Genomic DNA, 19,888 nt, shown 5'->3' with positions numbered 1-19,888 from the left:
AATTTTTATTGGTGCTCTAGTCTTGTCTTCTGTATTCGTTTGATTTATTCATGGTGATGGAACTACTCCATTTTTAGTTAATTGCATTATTCATTCAGGATGCGTGCAGGATGCATGTATATCTGTAGCATATAGGTTATTGTTCGTCCTTAAACACGGACTAAAGTGTAATAAGAAAAATATGTTTTTCTTATTATTATCCATATATTTATGTAAATGTACTTGGTTTTGTGAGTTTTTTTTGTTGATTGATATCGAGGATATGGAATTCTTAATTCTTAACTATTACATGTAACTGAGGCTTGGCGCAAAAAAGTATGTGCATCTTTTGGGTGCTTTTACTGGGATAAAGCTTAATGGCTGAAACTTTTCAATCCATTGAAATAATATCTCAGTGGTTTCCCTGTAATGCTGTACCACTCCAATTTACACCAATTTCAGCTACAGAGTAATGAGAGCTGTTTCCACTTTAGACCAATCTCACTGGCTGAAACTCTTTTTAACTCCAATTTTGATTGTTTCTGGTGGCCTATCCTTTTCTTTGTCTACGGTGCATGTTTTTAATCATAAAGATTCGTGGCTTGCTTTCATAGCTTCCACAGTTTTGTGGTACTGAATATGCATTAAAGATTTGACAAAGTTATCTCTGGTTTACTAGTATGGCCGTCCAATTATTTGCGCTTACCCTTAGGATCTGGAAATGTCCATAGCTTCGCATGTCCAAGCTTCTTCGTCATTAATGATCTTTTATCCTTTTTTGATTTCACAAATCAATTGCTATGCATCTATTATCTGGATATTTATCGTTGGTTGCAATATGTTAACGGGCTGAAGTTTCGACAGTAGTTTGGTATTTGTATAAATAAGTCAATTTAAGTTCATGTCCTGTATGAATATGCGTGACATGGTTAAATGAGTTGTGGTTCATAGGCCTTTTTGTCAGATGTAGTTAGTTTGGTTGGCCATTACTATTACTTGGGCTAGATTTAGATAATGTAAACTTTAAAGAATCCATCTTCTCTTGGTAATCAGTTACATATGTTGATCGAGAAAGTTAGCAGCATTGTGGAATCACAAACTCTAGAGATTGCCTCTTTAATGCTAACACGTTGTTGAGTGAAAAAATGATGTTTAAAAGTCTTGACTGAAAACATCATGTTCTATGATTCGATTGGGCCTGGGACCTGCACTTTTATTCTTTGGTGTTTGTTGTTTTCAATTAATCTCCGTCTGCATTTCTCCGTTCAAGTGATTTAGATCTTGACCTTCCTTGTAACTTCTTGTTCTCATAACTTGTTTGTATCGACAGCCTACAATGGATAAAAGGAGTTGGCCCTGGAAGAAAAAGTCATCTGACAAGCTAGCAGCCGAGAAAGCATTAGCAGACTCTTCACCCGTGCCTTCAGACATAGGTGCAACTCAAATCAAGGTTGATCGATACTCTTGTGGTCGATTCTTTTTTTAAGTACACTCAAATGAACAAGGTTGATCCATTGTTTTTTTCTTTGCAACGTGTTTTGAATTTTTACCTGAGGATCAGTTAGTTGCAACATGTTTTGAATTTCTTAAGAGAGGATCATTTACTGGTGTTGTCAAAGAGTGTTTCTGATGGTCTCCATTTCTGGTGAACAATTTCGTTCCTCTACAGCTTAAAAGTTGTGTAGATTAAATTGTATGACACAAATCTACGTTATTTCTTCCCCACCCTTGTTTCATTTATATAATATGGATTACCTAAATAATTTCCTTAACTCGGTTCTTTGTACTCTTTTTCCTCTATCAGTAATTTATTTTATTTCTTTTTTAAAATACAAATAGAAGCTTCAGTTCATTTTTGGCGTGATTTCCTGTGGATCGTTAGTTTTCCATCCACTCCTTGAATTGTTGCTGCCATTTGGTTTTTACTTCTTCTTACTGCATCTGACATACATTGTATTGTCCTGGTAACCAACAGGATAAACAAGACAATAATAAAAAACCGAAGTATGTTCAAATATCGATTGAATCATATACCCATCTAAATGGGTTGGAAGATCAAGTGAATTCTCTCGAGGGAGAAGTGAAAACCTTAGATGATGAGGTGAAGGAACTAAATGAAAAGTTATCCGATGCTCATACAGAAATTACCGATAAAGAAAACCTTGTGAAACAACACATCAAAGTTGCTGAAGAGGCTGTCTCAGGTATCAGATAATTGAAATACCCTTTTCCTTTAAGAAAACAGAAGATCATGGAATTAATCACCTACTATTTGAACAGGTTGGGAAAAGGCCGAGGCAGAAGCTGCATCTCTAAAAAATCATCTGGAATCTGTTACTCTGCTAAAGCTCACTGCCGAAGATAGGGCAACCCATTTGGATGGGGCTCTCAAGGAGTGTATGAGACAAATACGAAATCTGAAGGAAGAACATGAGAAAAAATTAAATGCATTTGTTTTGAGCAAAGCAAAGCTGTTTGATGAGATGAAGCTTGACCTTGAAGCTAAAATAGCTAATTTGAACCAAGAGTTATTGACTTCTGCTGCTGAAAATGCTGCACTATCGAGATCTTTGCAGGAGCGCTCTAACATTTTAATCAAGCTAAGTGAAGAAAAGTCGCAAGCTGTAGATGAGATAGGACTTTCGAAGAGCAAAATTGAGTCCTGTGAAAAAGAGGTGCATTCGCTCAAGTACGAACTCCATATCGCTAGGAAAGAGGTGGAGATTCGCAATGAGGAAAAGAACATGAGTTTGCGATCTGCTGAAGTAGCGAACAAGCAGCATCTGGAAGGAGTAAAGAAAATTGCTAAGCTTGAAGCAGAGTGTCAAAGATTACGAGGCCTTGTTCGGAAGAAATTACCTGGTCCAGCTGCCGTAGCTCAAATGAAACTTGAAGTTGAAAACTTGGGGAGAGGTTTTGGAGAATCTCCCATAAGGAGGTCTCCAGTGAAGTCTCATTCAACACATTTGTCCCAACTGCCTGAATTTTCATTTGACAATGCACAGATGTTTCAGAAAGAAAATGAGTTACTCACCGAACGCCTACTAGCAATGGAGGAAGAGACGAAGATGTTGAAAGAAGCGTTGTCGAAGCGCAACAGTGAATTGCAAGGCTCTAGGAGTTTGTGTGCTCAGACTAGCAGCAAACTTCAGTGTTTAGAAGCCCAACTGCTACATAATGGTGAACATAAGAGTACACCAAAATCGAATGCTCAGGCCCCTTCTGAAAGTTTCTGTGACAAAAAAAGTTGTAATCCATGGAGTTTCACCTCCATGTCTGAAGAGGGGAATGATGATATTGTAAGCTGTACTGATTCATGGGCTCCATTATTGTCAACTAAGCAATGCCATCTCGAGAAGGGAAAGGATGCTGGTAGTCCATGCAAGTCTGAAAACACAAATCACCTGGACCTAATGGATGACTTTTTGGAGATGGAGAAAATAGCCTGCCTACCAACTGAATCGAATGGGATAGATTCAAGCTCAAATATATCAGGTCGTGCTGTAAATGTGTCTCATTCTCAATGTGGGAAGCAACATGTAATGCAAGCACTGGTGTCTCCTAGAGACGATGCCACTATAGCGAATTCTCAACTACAGGCAGACCCACTGATCTTTGTGAAACTTCGATCCCAGATACATATGGTACTTGAATCAATGCGTAAACAAAATGACAATGAAAAAGTTGTTGAGGATGTTAGGTTTATAATGCAGGATATGCTTGAAACTTTGCATCACAAGTCGGTGAGTGGTATATCTACAGGGGAACGTAACTCATTTATAAACACTGTTCAAACTGCCAATCAACAACTAGAAATGGCTCTTTCTCAAATTTACGACTTTGTTATAATTCTTGGTAACGAGGCAAAGATTGTTCCGGGAACGTCTCCTGATGGAGGACTGAATCAGAAACTTGATAGGTTCTCTGCCAAATACAGTGAAGCTTTAAGCAGTGAGATTAATCTCATTGATTTTGTACTTGATGCATCTCATGTATTAAATAGAGCAAGTGAGCTGCGCTTCAATATCCTGGGGTTCAAAAACAATGAAGTGGAAACTGGCAGTTCTGATTGTATAGACAAGATTGCCTTACCAGAGAACAAGGCTGCAGCAGACTCATCGGGAGAGAGGTATCCAAATGGCAGTGCTAACTTCTCTGATTCGACATCTGATCCTGATGTCCCACATGATGGGAATCTTGTTCCGACCTCTGAATCTACACCCAAATCATGGATATGCTCGTTCGAGGAGTTTCAACAGTTGAAGTTCGACAAGGATGGTCTCACTGTGGATCTTGCTGAATGCAAAGAAAACTTTGAAATCACGAAATCACAGTTGCTGGAAACAGAACGACAACTATCTGAGACTAAGTCACATCTTTCATTAGCTCAAAAGTCCAATAGCTTGGCTGAGACGCAGCTCAAATGCATGGCTGAGTCGTACAAATCACTCGAAGCACGGGCAGAGGAATTACAAACTGAAGTTAATCTCCTCCAAGAGAAAATGGAAAGTTTGGATATTGAGCTACAAGAGGAGAAAAAAAGTCATCAAGATGCACTAGCGAAATGCAAAGATCTTCAGGAGCAGCTGCATAGGTAACTACAATTTTCTTCTCCTCGTACGATTCAGCACTAGCTCGATCTTTCGCTAGCTGAAAATGATAGTTCTTGCCTTCTTTTGTAGAGCTTGAGTTAAGAAAGATTTTTCCATTGTATTTTTTTATTTTTATGTCAAGGTTGTTTTCCTGATTCCTATACTATCTTTAAATATTTTTTAGTGTGAGATGGCATTGTTACATTGCAAGGTCTTAATTTATCTGTCGTCCTGAACTTGATTGACTTCATTTTCCATTTCAGGATCAAAAGTTTTCCGTCAGCTGATAGTGGTGACAAGACTGGCCAGGTTAGGCTTATACTACATCGTTTTCCTAGTATCAGAGATCCTACAGTCGTCAACTATGCCTATGAGATACAAATGTGCAGCGAACAAATTGTCATCTGTACTTTTTCTAATTTTTAACGTTGTATCTCTCCCCTAGGAAACCGTTAGATTAAATTGATGTTATCTAATTTCTTAAAATTTGCATATTTGCATGAGCAAAAACACTTCATACGTGTTCTACAATTTTAATAATCTCGTTTTCATTTGTCTACAATTTTAATCAATTATCCATTCTCAGGAGAAGGATTTGGCTGCTGCAGCAGAAAAGTTGGCGGAGTGTCAAGAAACAATATTTCTTCTTGGTAAGCAGTTGCAAGCATTCCGTCCCCAAACGGAGATTGTTGGTCCAGCAGGAGGTGAGACAGCTCGAAAGTTTGAAGTTTCAAACGATGACGAACCATCCATAAGTGGTGCGAATTTGCTAGCAATGGATACTGTCTCTTCTTTCAACATACATAATGCGGTCAAAGAGTCCCACTTGGATCAACTCACCAACATGTTTAATCCATCAGACTCTGAAGCTACCAACCCACATTGGTCTCCAATCAACTCTGTGCATTCAAAACATCATCCCTCAAAATCAGGTTCCTCATCCTCTTCGTCTACCCCTACACCAGAGAAACAAGGTCGTGGGTTTAGCAGATTCTTTTCGTCAAAAGAAAAAAAAGGCCGCTAATGTTTGCATTTAGTAGCCTGTTAATCAGTAAAGTATGTTGAAACAATTGGTGCTCTATCTGATCTCTCCTCCTACACATTCCACCTAGCAGGTAGTACTAGACGTTGTAAAAGACTTGAAACCCTTATTATCTGTTCGGATGGACAATCAAATTTCTAACCTACCTGCCACATTTATTTAAAAAATGGACCTTAAACACATAATGCAACTCATTTTATTATGTTATTTTAACAAATGTACATGTGATGTTTGATATCAATAATGTGTAGCTGATGCCACTGTTGCCTGTTTACCGTTATCACTGTATTGTATATAAATGATAAAGAGTCATCATGACTTTGTCGTAAATGTGTTTGGAGTAAAATAGTAGAGATTATTTTGAATCTGGCTTAGTTTGCCAAACAGTTGGTTTCTTGATTGCATAAAAATTTTCAAAGCAACACTGTTCTGTTTGAAAGTTGACAGTGGAGTAGACAAAACATTTGTTGTGCATAGTTTTCAGACCCCATTCATTAACATGCATAAGATAACGCACAATGTAGTGATCTATTTAGTAGTTTGGTTAAATTTATGCTAATTTATTTTGATGTAATACATAATTTTGCATTATATCTAACATGATACAGTATTAGTACACGAGTCACTAACAAATATCGAAAAATTTACGAGTCATATCACCTAATGTCGTGCAATGTTTTACATTAAAAAGTCTCCATATATATATCCAAGGCCTACTTTCTAATGGTACAAGAGGAGGCAAAGCATTGGTAAGGAAAATCGCTATTTGGTTCCAAATAATTAGTTATTTTTGGAACTATATGTGTTTAAAACTATGCACCTATTTCTCTTGGTTTCTCCAAATCATTGTTAAATTTGTCCGGAAATGTGTGTTTATCCCACGTGAAAAATTGGCCCATATGTTGTATTTTTCATGTTACGTGCCAACCATTCCAAAATTAGGTGCGACGTCACGGCATTTAAGTTCTAGGAATTTAATTTTTGGCGTCACATAGAAAAAAATATATATTAAAAAGGGATTTGAAAGATATATTTAAAACACATGAAATAATTTTTATATAAATTAACATGTTATCATTTTATAGAATGGAAATTGTCAAGATTGTAAATGAAAAATAAAACCACGAGATCAAATTTCTCTGATGTATATATATCCATAGATTAAAGAGATGATGTATCAAAAGTATAATACTATATATATAATGACGTATTATTTTATTGAAGTGATACTTATAATACGTGATTATGAAAATATTTATTTTTAACATGATATCCCTGAAAAAGCTTCTCACATTTAAAACAAAAAACAGATTATTTATAAACTAAAAATATCAATACAACAATAAGCATGATTTCCCAAATTAAATTTAAAAAATAAAATAATACTATATATATAAATGAAAAGTTATTTACAAATCTTTTTGAACAAAGTTACAATTAATTTTTTTTTTTTGGAAATAGAAGACCCACAAAAATTTCTTCATTTATGTGTAATTTTTGTAAGATCATTCCACCTATTTTATATATGACGGTACTGGTAGAAACGACGAGTCTAACCTATTTTGAAAAATCTATGACATCATGACATACATACATGATACACATCTATATGTATACAGTGAGACAACATGAGTATATACATTTTGATATGTTATCCAATCATCATATATTCAATAGACGCGTGTCACTTTATTGGTGAACACAGATATGAGTATAGTGAATGNTAGTGTGAAATTTGTAAATTTTGTAATATATCCACTAATTCCATTCTATTTTATTGTCATTTCAACTGTGGATCCAACTATTATAAGCTGGTCATATGATGCAATATATTATTAATTCACATGAAAAACATAAATGTGACATATCTATTCGACCATTTGAGATATTATCTTCGGGCAGGGTGGAATGAATGAATGATACAGATTAATCAGTTGTCCACCACGTGGCATTCGTGGCTAGGACATTTCCCCCAACTGTATAAGTACAAGAAAAATTAAGAACCCTATATGATTGTTGGATGTTACTAAATTTTACTCTCGATTTTGAACCAAGATGTGTGGTAAAATATTTTTTAGGATTGAGTTCGATCCAAGTTACGTCTCTTATTATTATATTTTCCGCAACATTTTTTGTCATTATTTGATCTCTCAACACGTTTCTTCCCAAATAACATCCGCCGTTGATCGAAGAAACTTGAATTAGGTGATCACTATTCTTTCACATCTCCAGTAATATTACCATCCTGTTATAAGAATAATTGTCTCGCTTCTAATGTGTACTTTTAAATTTATAGATTATAATTTCTCTGAAGTTGTATATTGCATCAATGGCATTGGAGTTTTGCGGTTCTATTTGGTCTGATAAGATTGAGACTTGTACATAATTCAACCCCAAAAAGTAACTCTTGAGGTTGAGTTAGTTAAGTTCAAGTTACAATATCATCAACATAGTATCAGAGTACACGTTTCACCGTTATGTGTTGGATTACTGATAGTTGGGTCATCCGTTATCTTGTAAATTTCGCGCTCTAGATGTTCATTCATAGGCATGAGAGGGTGTGTTAGTTGTCCCACACCGATTAGATAAAATCTATATATGGACTTAGACAATCACCCTCTTGAGCTAAGTTTTGAGATTGAGTTAGGTGCAAGTCTAAATCTAAACATAACTCAATTACAAAATGCTCATATATACGATAACACCTCAAAGTTTAGAAGAGAAGAGAAATCCTTCTTAGTGGGAAACATGATTATACGTATTAAATGTGGATTAGTTCAATAGGAGCATGTCGACTAAATACCAAAAAGAATCAATTTATTTTTTTCAACTTACATATTTTTTTCTTTTTTCAAAAAAACTTAGATTTATAAGTTTGTCGGAGTTTCATGTAAAGATATTTTTATATAAAATATCTATCGAGCAGTCTAATCTTGCGATGTTATATGGATAATTTCAAGATTAGTTACGTGGTTAGGGATGTCCGGTTGGTACAAAAAATTTATGGCCCTATCATTTGTGGGTTTTGTACAAATTATGAAAAATCAAATCGACCTTTGCTTCTAACACTATATATGCAATCGATGTAACATATTCTACGAAAAAACCAAACCAAACTAAAAGATTTTGTCAAAAATATCATATGTTAAGCTAATATTATTTATATGCGAATCTCACAAAACCTGTCTGAATGTGTTTCCAATACAATATAAATTACAGATGGAAAAAATAGGTTNATTATTTGCATTTCCATAATCAAATAAAATATGATTACATTTTCATATAAAACTTTTGGGGACTCGAAGATCCCACACCATTTACGAGTTATCGAAGTGCCGACCTACGCATACGATCTTCCTTTTTGTTATTAAACAATTTAAATTTATATTAGAAATTTTTTTATGAATGAAATAAAAATGTTACCACGAAGATAAATAAAAATTTGCCTCAGAAATTTTTATATAATATCCTGAAAAAGTTATAGTATCCGTTAGTTCTTTGTCTTAACTCCCAGTCTATTTTTTTTTCCCAAATTTTTATTAATTTCTAATTTGGACTCATGACCCTTTTTTCCAAAAAATTTGCTTCAAGTTCTTTGAAGTTTGCATTGAATTTCAAAATTCTTTCCTTGACTCAATTAACACCTATTACACATAATCGGTACTTTTTACCAAATCACTTTGTCATAATAAATTTTCTTTCCGAAAATATTATAATATTTTTTTAAAAGAAATTAACAAAATTGAATTTCAACCATTAGTTTTGAATAATTTTTTTCTAAAATTATTATTATGTTTCACACAAAAATTCAAAAATTTTGTATTTTATATTAAAGTTTAGTATAACGTACAGGCATGACAAGTCATGTTGCCGTCGAGTATATGGTGAAGCTGAGAGAGTGATGTAAAATAGCACTTTCAACGTAAAAGTACGGAAAAGCGCGTTTGCAAAAATTGTCAAAAGGAATCTCTCTGTCCAATCCAACAATCAGTTAATTATTCATGTCAGAATTCGAAAAGTACAACAATTAATTAATTAGTTATTGTGGTCAAATGATTAATTAAGAGAAATTGGTAATTATTATATAAGCTCGTCCTCCTCCACTTCCCAAGATCTTAAAACGATTATTTAAAATAAAGATATTTAAAATTCAATTGATGTAAAATTATATCTACTTGAAGGTTTATTTGATATTTATATCGCATGCAAATTATACACATGTAAATTAAATTATGTCTTTAGTTTTTATTTTTTGTTATTCTCATAGATTTCATCTATAGAGCCATTCATATGTATGAAATAAAACTTGTTAAATTACAAAGTTTCTGTTCATCTAGACCAAGTGTGGTACAAGGATCAATTAATGTTGAGATTCAAACTCAAACCTCAAACATTTCTCTAATCTAAAATATATTTCTCAGGATGCATTAACCGTGATTTACCTCATGCGCATCGAAAAATAACGATTAGGAGTTCCCACGTAATCAGAATAAAAACGAAACATATTTCCCTTTAAACTAAAAATTCTACCTAAGCGTTGAGATCAAAGACTCGAAAACCTCTTCTTCACAGGGAAGAGTAAGCCCCATGTGCTGCTCGAATCCGAACTCTTCTTCCGCACGCTGCAGTAGACTTTGGAACTCGGGTCTGTTCAAGAAGGAAATTGGGACAATATATCTGCTTCTGTTAACCCCTACATACACCACAAAATGCCCTTTTGGCACATCCAATGGTAGCCCTTCTTCGTTTTCGTATTTCTTCGTTAAGGTGGAGCATCGCTTCACTATTTGTTTAATCATTGCTTTTTGTGAGAGTTTGCTTGAATTTCTGATGGCCATTTTTGGTGAAAAATTCAAGAATATGTATTATGTATATATTATGCATATAATATGTGTGAATCTCAAAGGAGTTGTTGATTTTAATATGATGGAGTGGGTTCGGGAATTATGCTATATATATAATGGGGGGAATAAAAAAATAAACTTTTATTTATAAATAAAAGGCCATGTGGTTTTGTGGGGAGCAGGGCAAAGAAGAAGGCACAGGTGTTTTTGGGCATTGTGTATTAAGGCTTTCGGTTACATTTTTTTGGGAGCCAAAGTCCTCGAGTTTAATCATCTTTGTAGCTTTTGATCGAGACATTAGGGCCCCTCTTTTTGGTTTTAACCCTCTACACGAGAAATATTGCTTCCTTTTTATACTTTTTCACCCCTCTCTGGTTGACTGAATTTGATCCAGCATAAGGTTGAACTAACATATGTCAACAAAAATGTAATATATTTTTTTCTTTATGTATGTTTGTTTTTTTTTGTGATTTTATTCATTAATTTATGTTGAAAAATTTTAGTTTTAGCTTTATACCGTTTTATTTTTAATAATTTTAATCGTTTTCTTGCGTAAGTGTTTGCTTGTTAACTCCAATGTTATGTAGACGTCACATATGTGCCACAACAATGCTACATGGAAAAATGGACTAAAATTGCAGAATAAACTAAAGATAGCGGTTGTTGAAATGTCTGATTATTTCCTAAAAAATAATGTTTGTAATTAAATTATCCATTTATCTCGAGAATCTGTTTGCCTAAACTTAGGCTACTGATATGATGGGAATGATTGTTATTAAATAAAAATTGTGGCGACAATCTCTTTTTGGAAAATATAAATATAATTATACGATTACATCATTCATTAATTTAACAGACACTAAAATACATACTAAGGTTTTTGTGTGTTATTACTTGCCTAGGATTACATGAAATCGATTTCAATGAATTAATTTGTGACCATAGGATCATGTCGTATTGAGACATAAATTCGACAATTCACCAAACGTTAATAATTTGTTTGTGTATGTGACAACTTATAAACATGGAAATGAATTGTCAAGTGAGTAGGAAGTGCTTTTGTTCTTTGTCAATTACATATTCGTGTTAGTGTAAAGTTGTTCCGCACAAATGCGTGTGTGGTGGTTAGGGNTTTTTTTTTCTGTTTTTTATAAATAAATTAAACATGTGAATTTTCTGAATGTAGGTATTTAAAAAAAGAATGGACTTTTGAACTATTTTGTTGAAGTTTGATAGTTAAATAGTGTTGATATTTAACTTTTGGAAGGTAGATAATTATATACATTATCTTTTTTTTCTATCATGTTTACTGTATTTATGCAAATAAACAAAATATACGAATTTTATTGTGTGCAGGTATTTGAGGAAGGATCTTCAAGTTTGGATGAAATGGCTTAACTGGAAATTTGATACATATTTTGTTTGATGAAAAATTGTAAATTGATGATTCAAAAGTGTAATGAAATCAAGAAGGACTAATATTTAATGGTTTGTTATACTTGTTTTTTGGTGTAGATAGGTGATACATTTTAATATTTTTGAATAACAATTGAGCAATGAAACAAACCACCATTTCTAGTAGTGATTCGAATTATTCGATTTAGTATTTGAAAAGTTCGAATCGAATTCGAACTCGACCCTCAGTTCGAATCGAGTTCGAATCGAAAATAATAAAAGTTCGAGCTTCGAATATGTATATTCGGATTCGAGCTCGAGCTCGAATACTAAAAATTTCTTAAAATTCGGTTCGATTCGATTCGTTTACACCCCTAGTGGTGGTAGACACTTGATGTAAATTAAATAAATTTTATCCATAAAATTGATAATACCAACTTTCGTTTGATAAATATACAAAATATATTCTATATGTTTACTGACACTCGTTTCTCCAGCTTGATCGTCATTTTTCATTCCTCGTATTGAATTTGAATAAAGAAATACACAGTTGTAACTAGGGTTGTAAAAGAATCGAGCAGGTTAATAAGCTTTTCGAGTCGGCTCGATAAATATTTGATTCATATTCAAACTTATCGAACTCGAGCCAAATTAGAGTCAAAATTATTTTATTCGATAGTTCGTGAGTAGCTCGCAAATCTTAATATTTTATCAATATAATATAATTATATATTAATATATACATTCCTAGTCTTTCGGATTTTTCGAGCTTTCGAACCTTCATTATCAAACATAAATGTTTGGGAAATAGTTCGATACTCACGAATATGTTCGAACATTTCGAGCCGAACTCGAACATAATTTCGAGTCGAACTCGAGCCAAAAAATTAAAATTTTCGAGCTTCGAACTCGAACTCGAATATACTTAATTCGAGCTGAACTCGAACATTAAATTTTTACTAATATTCAACTCGATTCGATTCGTTTATACCCCTAGCTGTGACACGAGTGTTAATTTTTTTTAAAGTTTTTTTTTTAACAATTTTCAAAATCAAGAATCACAATTAAAATTAAAAATATCTTATCATGTTACATATAGGGAAAATTAATCTTTTGTTCATGTATGTTTGATTCAATGCAATTTTGGTTATCTATATTGTTAAAATTCAGTCTTAATATGCTATCTTTTTATTTTTAGCAACTTTAGTCATTTTTCGGATGTGACGTTAATGTGATATCATTGCAGCAATCTCAATTACATTGTCTCAAAATGCAAAACTCCTGAGATACATTATGAATATTGAAATCTGATAATATAAAATATCAAAATACAAACATAAAACATTAAAAATGTTTTTCTCTTTATATATATACTATTTCAAGAGGAAACCCATAAAATTCCAAGCTATCGCAACAACCTGTACTACTCCACACGAACTAACAGATAAATCGTACTGGACTTTTGATCAATGATCAAGATTAATTTACCGCCAAGGTACTCGAAAATACTGATGAAAAATTTGAACTAAAATCCAGGGCCCCAACAGAAAAGGACAAAATAGGATTTGAAGAAGTAGGTAATTAGGCAAATGTGAGCGGGGGCCATGATCAGACCTATTTTCAATGCCATCCCATGTTCTGTGAATGAAATTTGGTGCCTTGTAATTCTACCGATTTGTGACATCTTCGCGAAATCACATACCCCACCACCTCTCGCCGAAAGGCATTCTTGTTAAATTCTTTACCATTCATTCATTCATTCTTCCTATTATTCGTCAAACCCAATTTCGGGGGTAACCTTCTCACTTCAAATTCACAATCATTTATATCATTAAAAGGGATCTGTTCCAAGTGGAATGTATGCATAATTTGATAGATACGCGTTGGTCCTTGACTTGGAATTACTATCTGATTTCAATTGTCAAGCTAGTCAGTCAACCAGAAACCTTGATATCGGATGTAATATTCGATTCTACAAAGTAACATTTAATGGTCGATTATTATTCTTTAGGCTACGTTGATGTGCGACTAAAACCTCTCAAAATGGATCCGTAAGAAGATTTATCACAAGGATCACATCCGTCATCCACATACAATAATTTAAAAACGTGGCTAACATATCAGTAAATTTTCAACCTCTAACCCTCTATTTTTTTTTAAATGAATATAGCATTCATTAAATAGGTAAAAAAAAAAAAACGTTAGTGTACAAATACTCTGGGCATCTCCAGGAGAAACAGAGACAAAGAAAACAATTACACCAATACATCCATAATTTCACCAGATCTAGGGATACATCTAAAAGTGTGAATTTTAAACTTCTTAACAATCTGATCGGCGTTAAAAACTTCATTATCGAATAATACTCTATTTCGCAAGATCCATATGTAATAGACGGTTGCTGCTAGGGCCGCACTACGCATCATTGACAGTATGGAATTTCCTCTGTAGACGGATCTGAAAGCTCTTAACACTGCTGAAGGTGATCCCATAATTTTCTTTATGTGTAACCACGCACGAACGTTATTCCATTGTAATGGTCAGCCCATCATTTTGGCAGCTCGAAAAATTGCGAATCAACTATTTTATGTGTGGGATGGACTCTCTTGAAGGGTTTAATCAGTTTTGACAGTTCTATCCACTCATAAAAGCCATGTTACTTTTGCCTCTCATTACTCCCCAAGGACAAGAAGAAGGCAAAGAAATTGTCGTGTCCGGAAAATTACCTCAAAGTTAGATTTTTTATTTTTATTTTTCAAAATAATTCAGCATACTTGGATGGAGCATTTACTATTCGCATTTTTATTTCACTTTTGAAAATTAATTGATTGGGTTTTTTTTTTTTATTGTTGACATTTGTAAAGGCTAAATTTCACCACTAATATGTTGGTGGTGTATTGTTGTTGCCACTTACATATAATAAAATGAAGTACATGATTTAATTTTGAAATCATTTTACATGTATTCGATCACCAATTTTTTTTTTCCATTCTAAATTCGTCCACTGTGTCTGCAGCCCATAAAATTTATATGATTTTCCAAGTGATGTGTACCTATGGATGATATATTTTGATTGTACACTTTTTTTAAATGTATGTTTCGTGTCTAGTCCCTTTCAAGAAATGAATTTACCTCCTCCCCTAACTATTCAATCAACAATTATTTTTTACCTATAGAAATGTGTTTTCTGAGTTAATTATTGTGTGAACTTGACTACGGGTAGCATCCCAATCAAGATCAAGCACTGATTTCAATTTTAAACTTGACAGAAGTGATATATAATTTTTTTTATTAACATAAAATTATGTATGTAACTCGAGCCCAATACCAAAGGATTTCAGACATTGTCTGCAAAATTGGAGTTCAACTTCAATCCTACGTAAAACGTCAGAATTTTAATAGATAGCGCGGTAATTGTGTTTAATTTATCATGGATACTAATAATGATGGTTGTGTTGGTTCAGCTTCTGAATCATTAAATAACATAGTTTTTTGGTTTGTCTCCATCGAATTCATTTTCAAATAATTTTAATTGATAAAAAAAATTTGGGAGGAGGATCTGGGCCGTTAGCACACAAAAATTCCCTCCCTGAGAAGAAAGTCCAATAATGTAGTATTAATAAACTAGACGACCTTACTCCTTGCAACTTAAGGTGCGGCATAAGTTGTTAATGGGCTAAATTCACAGGCCCACGGTTTCTCTGAGCCCAGTATGTGCTTAAAAGAAGTGTTCGGCCTCCGATGGCATATCTCTCTCTCTCTTTCTTTCTTTCTTATCATGATTTAAAAATTAGTTAATTATTTATTAAAAAAGAATCGAAGATTGAGAAACCCATTATTGATATTCAATATGTAACAATAATTGAAAATAACCAAAGTTTAAGTCGTCGAGGATATCGTGGTTTTCGTTGTAAATTTTCGGTAAATGCAGTGAACAAAAACAAAAAAATCGACCTATAAATTCTGTCATTATGTTTAAAATTCAAGAAATACTTGATATCGCTTATACACTATGAAACACAACTGCGTTCCTTGAAATATTCTTAGGTCACAAACATGAGGATCGAGTTTCTCTCGAAACTTGCACATTTACCTATAATATAATATAATAATCAACCCCCGAAATATAACTTTCAAGATGAAGAAGAAAAGCACTAAGAAAGTAAAAACAAGCAAGAAAAGGCCCAAAAAATGAGCATGTTCCAGGTTCATTTAACGAAGATATTGCATGTCCTGCAAGATTGATACACGATCCCACAAGAGTCAAATGGCATGGAGCCCGTATCCCATCATCCAACCGTGTGCATGCAATTACACTACTTATATTTGTCGGATGGTGAGATAATCTGCTGTCCCTTTTTTCATATTTTATTGCGATGCTTTATCTTGATGTGAAATAGCTTGTCATCTCGAGACTTGGGTTTTGTTATAATCCAAATTATTATGGGCGTTAATTCATTGATAATGGTGATTTGGACATGATGATTTTTAAGAAATTAGTTTTAAGCCGCCTCGGATTTTATCAGTTTAGAGCACGATTTGTTCGTGGTTAATTAATGGTTCTTGAAGGTAAGCACACCACGAATAGAATAAATTAGAGTGGATGAAAATTTTTTGATGACGTCGGGTAATAATAATTGGGAAAAAAAAAATCATTCTATTTTTTTGAATAAAATAAAGTCATCTTTTAAGAATGGTGAAAAAATATCATCCTAGTGCATCACTTTTACTTATTTATTATTATTATTAGAAAATAATATTAAAAAAATTCTTTCTTAAATGCCTCATCTAAACATAAAATTGCTTTTGTTTTAAATTGAAAAATAGAGAAAGTATGTTAACAGTCCTTCCCACATGTATCACAATATAATTTATTTGATTGGAATATGATGTGTCAGCCATATCCATTTGGATATGGAGCTTTGAGTACTCACGTTGATTTTAACTATATAATCTACAAATAATTATTTTATTTTAATGTCTATAAATAATTAAATATATACAAATTTATTGATATTGTCATATACCTAATCCACACACTTTCATTAATTCCTTGGATATTGGAATGTACACGACTCTATTGTGTGTAGTGCTTCATGATCGTGATTCACACGTGTATTTATGGACAGGAATATGCGAATCACGGCCGTCATAAAAAATATATGTAAAAGAATTCCACTCACTTTCATAAATACTTATTATTTTTTCGAAACACGTAAAGAAATTTAAACTTACTTTGATTAATTATTATATTTTCAATGTTTTGTTTCGATTTTCGTTCGTAAAAAGATTTGTTAGCTCATGGAATACAACAATTTTTTTCGCGTAAATCAGGAAATACAGAAACAATTTTTTCCTTACCATAGACTGTCCACAAACTTATGTTTGAATTTAAGGATTTAAAGAAAATTTAATTAGTTACCCATTCCAACTCATGTCATTTTCAAGTGTCTCGTAAAAAATGAGCTTTGCATTAAAAAAAAAAAAAGCGTGTGAAATTGAGATCCCTTCATGTTTTGTATTTCTGCGTTGAAATATTGATATGTGGAAAATTTATATATAGTTAATTTAAAGTGAACAAAAGCACAACTGAAACGCGAACCATCGCATTCCAACTACATATTTTTACAAAATAGTTAACTCAAATTATTATAAAAATTAATTATAATTCAGTATAAATCTTTACTTTTGGGGTGTTGCAAATATAATATTTTAAAGATAATATGATCATATAATTCTAATTCATTAATTAAGCTATATTACAAGATTACACGTATTAATTGTGATACCCTTGTCTCACGTCAAAAAAATCAAATATTTAAAATGAGTTTATAATGGCTTACAATGGACTTCTATAGCAACTCGGGTTAATCATTTTTGTAAAGCGAGGACGAATACGAAGTAGTTGTTATAGGGGCTCATTGTGCAGTCACGCAGGCGCGGACCCGGGCTCGGGACGTGACATTAATAGTTTATTTAATTAGCTAAACAATTTGTTGTTTTCAAGAAAGGTAACATGTTGGATAGCCTGAAAAATTTAAATGAGAGGATTAAAGTATTTTATTGGAAGGAAGCAATAGGATATTTTGAAGATTAATGTAATGGATGATTAATTATTTAATTCTTAATTAATGTCGTAATTATGTTCTCTTGATATATCGCAGCCGCACATTGGCAAATCAAGACAAATTTGTCGGCTCGCCTTTTTTGAAAAATCACAAATTGATGTAGTTTAGCAGAACTTAAGTGTCATTAGTCTTTTGTTGAACTATTCTTAACTATAATTTTGCTCTTGATCTCGGGACAAGACATCGTAAAATATATAAATTAATGCTTTAAACTATGACATGTTCTTCAAATATTAAAATTACTTTCGTTATCGTTTGCTTAAAGAACCAATTTTCCAATAGTGTTATAAAATCAAAACTGTGAGATCGAGTTTATATCATATTTAAATATTTTTACATTGTTAATTATGTTCATCGAGTGAATAACTTTGTACGTTAATGTCAACTCCTTAAATTAGTCATACAAATCGGCGATCGACAAAAGTGTCTACGCAATTTCTCTATCTCCTTTTTAAAACAAGCCATATATAATACGACTGATCGAATTATTGTCAAATAATGTAACAATTTTATATAAAAAGAAAGGATGATGCATGTAAGTTTTGGACTGAAAATAAAACATCACATAAATTCCAAAAAAATACATTGTCACTTCCCTCTCCTTTTTCCCTCACTCACCAATATAATCAATTTCAATAGTCCAAATTTAATTTCTTTTTGTGGGGTGGTTAGGCTCTTCTTTTTTCCTTCTCCCACCTTCTAAAAGATGTGTTCTTTTCCTAACCACATTTCTTGACATTTTAATGAAATAAAATCATCATTAAAATATGATTTCCACAATAATAAATGTTTTAGTTAGTCAAAAGACACAAAACCCTTTGTTTTTTTTAATTGGAATTGATTGATATTGTAATACTCTTGTACTATTGAGTTAAAAATCAAAATTTAAAATGGTTTATAATTAACCGCAATGGTCTTCTATATCAATTTGAGTTAATTATTTTCGTAAAATGAGCATAGATACAAAGTAGCTGTCATAGATGGACGTCCACATATGTCCATTTTGCAGTGACGTAGGTGTGGAAATTTTTTTTTAAGCATATTTAAATATATAGAGGGTAAGTTAATATTATAATTTATTAAATCAAGAAACAGATGAACATGCTCATGTGCATCACTTTTAGGCCACAGGATCCAAACCAACTTTACTTGACAAGCAAACGTATTAATTAATGAAGATGTTCTATTATAATTTAAGTATCATGTGATATGATGTTTAAATTATTCAACGAATTAATGAGTTAAAAATTTGTGAATTAATGAGGTTGATATTTTGTGCACGCTTCAGAAACCCAGCTTCAACTAACTAACATGATAATTTGATTGGAAACTCCAGTGCAATTTTATTTAAATAATAAAGATTTTTTAGAATGTGGAATATTCTAGGAATATCATGTCTTGATTGAGTCATTTGAGCGACGTTTTACCAAAATTTATAATTTATGATAACAGTGCAATTCAAACATTTTAAAGCTCACAACAGTTCAGTCATCACGTTTCGATTATTCTAAAAATTGTTGTATCCCAACAAAGTTTGTTTGAAATAAATAAAAACTTTATATATATTTTTAAGATATTAAGTGAAGTTTGAATATATTTTTTTTCATTTAATTTGTCTCGGAATCCAAATTTCTAACAAAAAATTAACCTTCCCCCAACCACATTTATGGTATTAGACTTGGATTTGTAATTCGCAGTTCAAACCATCTACTTTTGTCAAATTTAACGACTGCATCAATACAAAACTAGACTTTTAAATTAAATAGCAAGGGATTAATTAATATTCTATGTATGTGAAATGCAACTTGAATTATATTATTATTTAGTGTCAAACTTATCAAGTCTATTGAATGTTGTAACTTGATATTATTCGGTTTAATCCCTATAAAATTATTGATTTTATATATA

At 32.5% G+C, this 19,888-nt stretch overlaps 2 protein-coding genes and 1 long non-coding RNA gene across 5 annotated transcripts; 2 read left to right on the top strand and 1 right to left on the bottom strand.

The window, feature by feature from the left end:
* Window positions 1-250: 250 nt before the first annotated feature.
* Window positions 251-5,754, top strand: LOC140982726 (filament-like plant protein 4). 3 transcript variants are annotated; one of them, XM_073449388.1, is made up of 7 exons: window positions 251-550; window positions 1,310-1,429; window positions 1,955-2,183; window positions 2,260-3,623; window positions 3,693-4,573; window positions 4,835-4,880; window positions 5,158-5,754. In XM_073449388.1, exons 1-7 carry the CDS (start codon window positions 452-454, stop codon window positions 5,593-5,595), a joined length of 3,177 nt encoding a protein of 1,058 aa, XP_073305489.1. In that variant the 5' UTR covers window positions 251-451; the 3' UTR covers window positions 5,596-5,754. The 3 variants fall into 3 exon arrangements, with proteins under 3 accessions (XP_073305489.1, XP_073305488.1, XP_073305490.1); XM_073449387.1 differs by having other exon boundaries at window positions 253-550; window positions 2,260-4,573; XM_073449389.1 differs by lacking the exon at window positions 251-550 and adding an exon at window positions 638-718 and having other exon boundaries at window positions 2,260-4,573.
* A 4,128-nt stretch (window positions 5,755-9,882) lies between these two features.
* On the bottom strand, window positions 9,883-10,556 carry LOC140983385 (protein SMALL AUXIN UP-REGULATED RNA 51-like). Its single transcript, XM_073450425.1, has one exon. The coding sequence runs from the start codon at window positions 10,449-10,451 to the stop codon at window positions 10,140-10,142; it is 312 nt and encodes a 103-aa protein (XP_073306526.1). The 5' UTR covers window positions 10,452-10,556; the 3' UTR covers window positions 9,883-10,139.
* Window positions 10,557-11,631: 1,075 nt separating this feature from the next.
* Window positions 11,632-12,059, top strand: LOC140982660 (uncharacterized). Its single transcript, XR_012176328.1, has 2 exons — window positions 11,632-11,724; window positions 11,814-12,059. It is a non-coding gene; the product is annotated as an uncharacterized lncRNA (long non-coding RNA).
* The last annotated feature ends 7,829 nt before the right edge of the window (window positions 12,060-19,888 follow it).

This window comes from Primulina huaijiensis, chromosome 8 (assembly GCF_012295235.1).
Source record: "Primulina huaijiensis isolate GDHJ02 chromosome 8, ASM1229523v2, whole genome shotgun sequence".
Taxonomy (NCBI): Eukaryota; Viridiplantae; Streptophyta; class Magnoliopsida; order Lamiales; family Gesneriaceae; genus Primulina; species Primulina huaijiensis.
This window is presented reverse-complemented; position numbering and strand designations above follow the sequence as displayed.

Coding starts and splice junctions, on each gene's coding strand:
- LOC140982726 (XM_073449387.1), top strand. CDS start 452: ATGAGAGCTGTTTCCACTTTAGACCAATCTCACTGGCTGAAACTCTTT. Junction 4,574..4,834: donor CTTCAGGAGCAGCTGCATAG/GTAACTACAATT, acceptor TTTCCATTTCAG/GATCAAAAGTTTTCCGTCAG. Junction 4,881..5,157: donor GTGGTGACAAGACTGGCCAG/GTTAGGCTTATA, acceptor ATCCATTCTCAG/GAGAAGGATTTGGCTGCTGC.
- LOC140983385 (XM_073450425.1), bottom strand. CDS start 10,451: ATGGCCATCAGAAATTCAAGCAAACTCTCACAAAAAGCAATGATTAAA.